The sequence below is a fragment of the Solanum dulcamara genome, chromosome 8, assembly GCF_947179165.1.
Source record: "Solanum dulcamara chromosome 8, daSolDulc1.2, whole genome shotgun sequence".
Taxonomy (NCBI): Eukaryota; Viridiplantae; Streptophyta; class Magnoliopsida; order Solanales; family Solanaceae; genus Solanum; species Solanum dulcamara.
Window position 1 is genome coordinate 74,384,201 of NC_077244.1, and position 9,341 is coordinate 74,393,541.

Genomic DNA, 9,341 nt, shown 5'->3' on the forward strand with positions numbered 1-9,341 from the left:
TGTTAATCAATGCCTTAACTTGGGTACACATGTTGAGAAACATGGGTGAAATTGTTTTTTTTTTAATGATTAATATTAATTGTGCTGATGAAAGGTATGGTTCTCATTCATTTATCTATTTTGATTTGATATAAAAAAAAATTAAAAAAAGAAGAAGTAAATCTCATGATCTTAAACTTAAATTATGTGTAATATATTAAAATGTTCATTGAATCTTAAATTATGTGTAATATACAAAAATGTTTATTGAATCTTATTCTTTTAAATATCAGGTAGAATGTAATTGGGTGTAAAGAGGTCTAAATATTAAAAAAATGTGTGTTAGTTTTTTAACTAAAATAAAATAAAATAAGAGAATAATAAGTATTCGTTTCTTGTTATTGTTGGTAAAGTACCGTTATAGTGTTGGTAGACGTTGTACATATAAACAAAAGTAGAGGGGGCTTATGCTAACCTCCATAAAGTACAAATAGTAGGTTGTTAACCATTCAACCAACAAAAAGTGCAGGATCTTTATCGTACATCACTTATTCGATGAAATAATGGAGATATACACAATTTAATTTATATATCATTGTTATAAGTAAATGCATAGTTACATTTAGTTTTTGAAATGATTAATTTTCGTTGATGTGATGACATTTCTATTAACATACTATTTATATTTTGAGATGTTACTCTAAATTTAATTCGTAAAAAAAATAATTTATTTAAACAATGACAATTATATAGACAATTTCAATTTATTAGGATTAAGGCGAGTTTGTGGGGATCTTTTTTTATTTCTCCATTTGATTAATCTATTTTTTGTTTACTCATACCATTTGATTCTATAATTGTAATAATTTTTAAAAAATCTTCAAAAAAAAAAATACAACACAAAATATTGATATCTTTGACCATAGATTAATTGTACATCAACTTGTCAAGTTGCTCCCATGAAATGAACCTCACAACTAAATGACATCAGCTTAAGCCAAAATTGTGGATAGTACTGTGGCAACTATAAGGCCACCACCATCACTCTCTTTCTTGAAATTAGTAGGGGAGGTGTATTGACTTTACCAATCTGTTTAAAATTATTTATTTTGAATTTATTCTAAAATTAGTATTTGATCATGATTTAAGTCGAATTTGAAGTTGTATTTCAAATTTGAGAAGTATATGAAGTATGGACACTATTTTAAATATTCGTTGTAAAATATAATATAATAAAAAATAACTATGTCTCCAATTCAATACATTTCAAATAAGGTGAAACTTATTTGAAACATATGGACAAGCGATTATTGAGCTTGTATTTGTACATGCGATATGAAGTCATGATTTCAAAATACTGTTTGAACATGTGATTTTGAGATCAAGATTTCAAATTCTCCAAAAATAAATAAATTGAGGGATTCCAAATTGTGAATTAAAAAAAATAATTAAACGTAAAACTTGATCCATATTACCATATTTAAAATTTTCAAAAAAAGATGTATGCTTGATGTGAAGAGAATGTCCGTACCATGTAAAAATGTTATATTAAAGAATAATTAGTTACTATAATTATTGATTAGTGGATCTTTACGAAATTATGTATATTTAGAAGTTATTAAAGGAATATAGAGATATGTGATTTATGAATGTGAAGTCTTATTATATTCTAATAACTTGTTTATAAACTATGATTTGCTCATTTAATAAAATTGAATTTTTTTTTGATAATTTATAACTCGTGGGCTTTTAATTGAGAAAAAATTATAATTTAAATAATACAAATTACATAAAACTTTAATTTTAAATCAATCTAATTTCAGAGCGGGCCTAAGTCCTTGAGGTAGCTAAACATTCCAAAAGCATTAGTATATCGCCCCCCTCGTCCGCTTCACATCAAGCAGAGTGGTCACTCAGCCAGATGCACTCCCACCCACTCATTCCTTCAATCATAATACCTCCACCCCAACCCCCAACACCCCACACTCCCAAAGTTAAAGAATTTAAATTAGATAAGATGATAAAGTTTTTCTTAGTATAATCCATATAATTTAATCTTTTTTAACCAAGTTAAAATTAGTGCATTTATCATGCTTATTTAATTTTCACACTTTTTATAAAGCATATTAGTATACCTCATGTTAAAGAATGAAATCATGTACATTGTACGGCTAAATTAAAAATTTATGATTCTTGATCTCAAATTCATATACATTAGCAACTAAATTTACAGTTATATGTTTATAAATATTCAATAAATATTTTAATAATATATAAAATACAGGCAAAAGCTATTCAATTTGATTATACCCGTAGGTTACACGGATCCACCACTACTTAATTCGAGTATCAATTAGGCAAACATTTATTTGCACCAAGTATTTATAATGACCAGACAATTTCATAAATATCACTTAACTACTACCTTCGTACGTCATTTTAGTTTTTTTAAAAAAATTCTATTTTTTTTTTGTCATTTTAGAAATTTAACATTAATATTGATCATTGTTTTTAACTATGTTCTTAACATTTAAGAAATAATTCTTTTTAATATAACTCAATTCTCAAAAAAAATCTAATAAATAGGAGTAACTTTTGCATGTTCAATTTAAAAAAACCAAGAGATAATTTAATGTTTAGTTTCTAATTTTTCCTTATTATTAACTATTGTCATTTTTTAAAATATTGAATTTATTATATTCAAAGAGTGATAAAGTGAAATTTTCATCCTATTTATTGTTTCTTTAAGGGGTGTGTCAAGTCAATACTATTACTATTAACAAGTAAAAATGAACGGAGGGTGTGTAACATTGAAATTTTATGTGACTCTACAAGATGAGCCCACTTTCAGTTAGGGTTTTACTCTACTGTAAACCCTAGTTTCCTCCTATATAAAGAGTAATATATCCTCTTGAAGAGACATCTCAAAATTTTCATTAACTCATGGAATACTCACAAAGAGATCAAGATGTGATCATACTCTTTCTTGAAAGGTACGTCCCATCCTAGTCGAGAGACACGTTGCTTCAATCCCCAAATTACAAAAAACACAGAAAAAGATGGAGATAAACAATTTGCATTTATAATTTTGATGGATGAAATCATTCTTTTTATTTATTTTATAATTATAGTATATTTTTATATTTAAGGGAAAAATTACAAACAAAAAGTATTTATTATTTTTCTTAATGAAAATGAAATAAGCTAAATTAAGAATTAATTAAAATGAGAGTAAGAAAGCTATAAACTTGTATATGAAAAGACACACATCTTTTATCTATTTAGTGGGTGGATATAAGAACTTTCTCTAGTTACTAATTCTGCATATTAATTACACTAGGTATAGATATGCATGACAACAATAATACCACTATATTATATATGATGAAGATGATTCACTACTCCCACTACTTCCTTCACTCACTTCTCATCCTTCACACCCCCATCCCCCCACACCCCACCCCACCCCACCCCTCTGCCCCTATACCGACCAGACCAAACCAGTACAATCCCATCAATCTCTTCACCTCTAATATGTGTTTGTTTTGTACTCTTTCTTTCATTCATCTCTCAAAACCTCATACCTTATTTATCATCTCCCCTTTACTAGCCTTTTCTTCCCCTTTTTCCTCATCTTTTCTAGGTCTTTTCAACTCTCTAATTAGCTACCTAGTAGTATTTCATAACATGACGAACATTACACATATTTCTTGATTTAGACTCATCCTTTTTCTCTTTTTTACCATCTAATTTTATTTAATATTCTTCTTTTTTTTAGTTCAGAACTCGTCTTTGATCTGCATCTTCTTCGATCCGTGATTCCCGGCCTAAAAAGAAAAAAGAAAAAAACTTTTAAAAAAATGTCACTTGACATGACATATTCATCTTCCTCGGAACGTGTTTGCTATGTTCGCTGCAACTTTTGCAACACAATTCTTGCGGTACACTTCTTTAATTTAATTTAATTATTTGATTTGAAACCCTTTTTTGCTAGTTTTGAAATGCATGTTGACAAACAAATTTAGATTGAATCATTTGAAAAAGAAGTGTATTTTCTATATATGATGATGAGTACAAGTTCAAAGTTTAATTGTTCCAATTTTGTATGGATTTTTTTTATAGCAAATCTTGTGAAATTCAACAAAATCTTGTTAAAATGAACTCTTCCTTTTTTAGTACAAGCGATAAGGTTTAGAAATATGTGGAGATGATTTCTCTGATGGTCACTCACATTAATCATAATATAATTATTATCTCATAATAAAGTCATCTTTTGTTGAAAAAAAAAATGAAATCAAGAAGATAGACTATTTTTTGAGATAATAACTAAATAGTTAAGTGACCATCTGAGAAATTGACCCAAAAGATGTGATGGTTGGAGAAATTTTTCATCAAGTGTTACAAAATTGTAATATTTTATGCTAATTTTCAATCAAGTGTTTCATTATTTTCCTCTTTTCCTTGCTTGATTTTTTGAAGGTTAATGGAAGAAAATATGAATTGAGATGAGATCCAGTTAATTTGTTCCCAACCCTATCAAAAAATAATATAGTACTTATATACTACTCTCTAATTAGTTTGACTAGAAAAAAGCTAAGTATTTAATTTCATATACTCTATAGGACTAGATCTCTATTTATAGGACTAGGGTTTCTTGTGAATAGTTTTTTTTTTCAAGGATTCAATTAACTAATTAATAATCTACCATTTAATCCTAATAATTTAGTTATCATTTTCCTTTTAATTCTTTTTCCAATTTATTTGGTCGATCCTCTTTTTCCTCATCAGGTTCGTACTATATTATACTGCACACACTGATCATAAATAATTGTACTAATTCTTGAAACAATCAAATTCTTTTTCCTGAAAATAAAATAGGAGTATGCATTTGTCCACTGAATAATTAATATGATTCTCTCACAATAAGATATATTTTTCCTCCTCATTTTGACCATTCAGTGATATTATTATTAACATTTTTTCTATTATCAAGATCTTTTTCGTCCATTTATTAAAATGTAGTTACGTTGCTTGATTTGAAGAGACAAAAAGAAATTGATGATGCTAGAGTGATCAAAGTTTTACTGTTACATCAGAAATTTTATTTTGGATATCACATTTTTTAATTTTATTTACTAATATAAATTATTTTAAAGATATTTTACTCATTATGTGTATTTCATGATTTCTATTGTGGTCATGTCATTTTCCTAGTTTACTCACTTTTCTGGTGACTGAGCAAATGGTCAGAAAAAGTCGATGAGAGAGCACCGAAAGGAAAGGAAAAGAAAAGAGATGAGTCCAAGGGGCTACTTTAAAGGAAAAATCCTTCGTAATTTGGGATTTTCAATACAAATTAGAGGTTGATTTTGTTACGTGGTCATTCAACTAATATTTATTATTTCAAAAGTTATCTTTTTCGTGATTTCATTTTTATTCAATAAAAAATTAGTTGACTGACCATATGAGAAGTCTAACTCCAGAAACGTGTGAAAAAATCGTTTGGACAAATATGTTTTCCAGGTATAGGAAGTTCCATGAAAAGAAAAAAAATTATTCGTTTATAAAATACATAAATTGGAGTTGAGGGCTAGCTTACTTGGAGACCCTCCATCCCCCTCATATTTTTGTAGTTGAACCCCATTCTTTTCAAATCTTAGCCTGGTCTCTCTTTCTCAATTAGATAGCAAATTTGAATCTCATCAAATGTGATATACATTCTTGAATTACTTGAATCCCCTAACTACAATCCGGCCACACAGCTATATTGAGACTGTCACCTTACTATTACTATCAAAGCTATTGCTAACTCGTAAGTCCAAATTGCACAGAATTTGTGTTTCAATTTGCCAATTCATGTAACTGCAAATAGTAAAATCTTGTTAATTAAGTACTCTTTAAGGATCCTAAATATTAATTTTTTATTTTCTGGACAAAAGTGAGCATTGCATGATGTTATGTTTGTCAAGAAAATAGTAAATTAAACTCAGTTTTGTTTTGGTTGTTGTTGTTGTATGACAGGTTAACGTTCCATGCAATAGTATGATGACAGTAGTGACAGTAAGGTGCGGACACTGCTCAAATTTGCTTTCTGTTAATATTGGACCTTCCCTTCAGTCTCCTCCCCTTCAGAATATACAGGTAATATATTGCTTCCTCCTCCGTTTCAATTTGTCGTAAAAAGATTATCTTAAATGATAGATATGTCAAATGTATCAAAATGTCCTTTAATATTGTGGTCTTTAATATGTCATATGGAACAAATAAATTGAAATATTATATAGTTAGTCCAAAATCTTTTTAGTGTTTGCCTTCTCCTTATTTAGTTAAGTTTTTCCTTTGATGGTCAAACAAGAAGTGTGCATTCTAACCGTTTAACTTTTAGATAAAATGATCACACAATTCAATAGAGACTTTTATATATACGTGGTATATGCAAAATATATGTAATAATCGTATATTTATTACTTGATATATATAGCGTAATGTGTTATTTTGTGTTGAATTAGCAGAGACAAAATGATTCAAGTTTTGAAGATGGGATAAGTAGAGGCTATGGGTCATCATCCTCTTCTACAGATTCATATCACAGATTTTCTCCCATGCCTACTGATCATGATCAACCTAGATCCCCTCCTATTCGCCGTAAGCGCGCCTCCCTCTCTCTCTAGTTACTTGCTCTTTATAAGATAATAAATTTGTGTTAATTAAATAGAGTGACTTCATGAAGAACCTAGCTAACTCACATGCGTATTTAATTCTTTTTAATGGTTTGAATTAAAACAAGTTGAGTTCTTTGATACTATTGATTTTGATCCTCTTCAACCAAAGAAGAGCAATTTATCCATCTGAAAGCATTGTGTACCGTCTTATCAGCTGGGGCCAATTGTGTGCAATCCATCAGTTGATTGTGACATTTCACCTGTACCCAACTCATCTCTAATACCAGTATCTTGAAACATAGGTTAAGTACTTTTGTATTCCTTGTTGCACCCTTTTTCTCTTAGGTCCGTTCTTGGAATTAATAAAAAGGTATAGGCATGACTCTAGATTAGTCAGTTTGGTGGTTTTCGAACAGTAATGAAGCAAGGAATTCATAAAAATATTAGTGTATTGTCACACCTAAGATATGAAACATTGACCTAATTAAAATTAAAACAATTTTTGAACCTCCTTTGCCATTGTAGCAAGAATCTTCGCTTGTGCCAATGGGATTATACTATTGTTGCAATACAATTTTATGCGAAAGGGGATTCAATTCTCCTTGCCTCCCTTTTGGAAGGCAACAAGAAAGTTGCTATTTATCAATTAGTTGAAATAATCTCTTCTCAAATACCGGGTGCTAGATGGTTAAACCAAAAAAAAAAGATTTAGAACTAACAATTAAGAAAATTACACAATGTGAATAGATTTTTATCTTTATTTTATGTGTATATATTAGATGTTGAATCTTATTTAATACAAGAATAGTTGGCAGAGGGGCCTCAAAAATTGATTTAGGTTATGAGTTAGAATTTTGCTGAAATGTTTATATATAGGTATCTGAACCAAGAAAAATATATATTTCAACACATGATAGTGTGAGCTTAAATTAGGTTTTTAAATGAATTTGAGATTACTAATTGAGGATGGATAGATACCAAACATCCACCGTAATCCATATCGGTAAGAGGAGTACTTATGCTGGTTAAAACATCTCTAAAAATTTTGGACACTCATACTTTGTTGATTAAAAGAAAAATCTGACCATCCAATCACCAATCCAAAATCTTGAGACACTGAATGAAATGGTCCAAGACCACACTATAAATTCTTTTATAAAACCTACACAACCAATTAAGGACAAATATGTATTTTGTCACATGACTTAATAGAAACTAACATATATCTCATCAATTTCAACCTTGTTATACCTAAATAACATACCTAAATTTCATGGTTTTCAGACAATAAAATTATGTCACTGGAAATAACAAACTAACTCTCTAACTCAATAAAGGCAAATTCATAATTAAAATATAATGGCATAAAACAGCTAGCTGAAAAAAGTTAGCTATCTAGCTAGCGCACAATGACTTTCTCTAATAGGGTTTATTCCTTTAAGTTCCATCCAATCCATACAAAAAGGTGTTGCGCGCTTCCTCTCAGGACTACGTGCTCCTCGTTGCCCCCTACTTAATTATGAAGGGTTTTGAAATATTATATGATCAAATGTTTGTTTAAAACTTTGCAGCACCGGAGAAAAGACAACGTGTTCCTTCTGCCTACAATAGATTTATCAAGTAAGTAAAAAATAATAATAATTTTTAAGTAGCATATAAAGTAAGAAATGTGTGAATTAGATATATCTATGATCATGTTGTGAATTAATTCAATGTGTAGGGAGGAGATCCAAAGGATAAAGGCAAGCAATCCTGATATTACTCACAGAGAAGCTTTTAGCACTGCTGCCAAAAATGTAAGCTATATATACCATACATAAAAAAGTAAAATAATAAATGAATAAATAATAAATTTTCATAATACATGAGAACTGAAAATAGTTATTTCAGCTCAAAATAACTTTTGCTATGTGGACTGAGCCATATGGAGAAATTAGAAGGAGATGAAAAATGAAATTAAACTATATTATAACTGTATATTAATATTCATAAAGTAAATACATGAAGAACGGGATGTAGGGTGTGTTTAATAAAAAGGAAAATAAGTAGGTTTTTAAAACTTATTTTCTTGGTGTTCTATGAGTAACAAAAAAATACTATCCTAAAAATATAAATATTTATATATAATCCAAACAAATACTATAACATGTGAAAGTGAAGGTAGGGTGTTTTGAAGGTTAAGGATGACACAGTCAATTTAAAATACCACTTGTAAAACTTTTTTTTTCTTCCACTAAAAAAACAATTTTCCTCAATTTTAGCTTCCCTATCTAGTAATTTTAGCCCTAGTATGTGGACTTTAGACTTTCCAGAAGAGAAATCTATGGTAGGTACAAATAAATAAACAGAAGAGGCACTCAATAGAATAGTGTGACTAAATAGCTTTATATTATATTTATGTGAAGATTTTAATTACCTTTTTTGATATTTTACTGTATGTTTTTGCAGTGGGCACATTTCCCTCATATCCACTTTGGACTCAAGCTGGATGGCAATAAACACATTAAATAAAAAAATATGATCTACCTGTATTATGATCATAAATACATTATATATTATATTGGTGAGATATATAAATCTCTCCATACTAATAAACTGTTTTAGCTCTTGCCTTGGATTCCTTGTTTTTTTTATTCGTATTATAAATTGTAAGGAACTATTAACTGTGTTTACTCCAATAACATACGCTTATTACTATTA

General features: G+C 28.9%; 1 protein-coding gene across 5 annotated transcripts; it reads left to right on the forward strand.

The window, feature by feature from the left end:
• Nucleotides 1–3,363: 3,363 nt before the first annotated feature.
• LOC129901420 (putative axial regulator YABBY 2) lies at nucleotides 3,364–9,341 on the forward strand. 5 transcript variants are annotated; one of them, XM_055976586.1, is made up of 7 exons: nucleotides 3,382–3,622; nucleotides 3,763–3,920; nucleotides 6,001–6,120; nucleotides 6,489–6,624; nucleotides 8,213–8,261; nucleotides 8,362–8,437; nucleotides 9,090–9,341. In XM_055976586.1, exons 1-7 carry the CDS (start codon nucleotides 3,514–3,516, stop codon nucleotides 9,150–9,152), a joined length of 711 nt encoding a protein of 236 aa, XP_055832561.1. In that variant the 5' UTR covers nucleotides 3,382–3,513; the 3' UTR covers nucleotides 9,153–9,341. The 5 variants fall into 5 exon arrangements, with proteins under 5 accessions (XP_055832563.1, XP_055832561.1, XP_055832564.1 ...); XM_055976589.1 differs by having other exon boundaries at nucleotides 3,382–3,920; XM_055976587.1 differs by lacking the exon at nucleotides 3,382–3,622 and having other exon boundaries at nucleotides 6,492–6,624.

Excerpts from the sequence above, each read along its gene's own strand:
- LOC129901420 (XM_055976588.1), top strand. The coding sequence starts at position 3,364 with ATGAAGATGATTCACTACTCCCACTACTTCCTTCACTCACTTCTCATC. Across the intron at positions 6,121-6,488 it reads CTCCCCTTCAGAATATACAG|CAGAGACAAAATGATTCAAG; the intron begins GTAATATATTGC and ends GTGTTGAATTAG. Across the intron at positions 6,625-9,089 it reads TAGATCCCCTCCTATTCGCC|TGGGCACATTTCCCTCATAT; the intron begins GTAAGCGCGCCT and ends ATGTTTTTGCAG.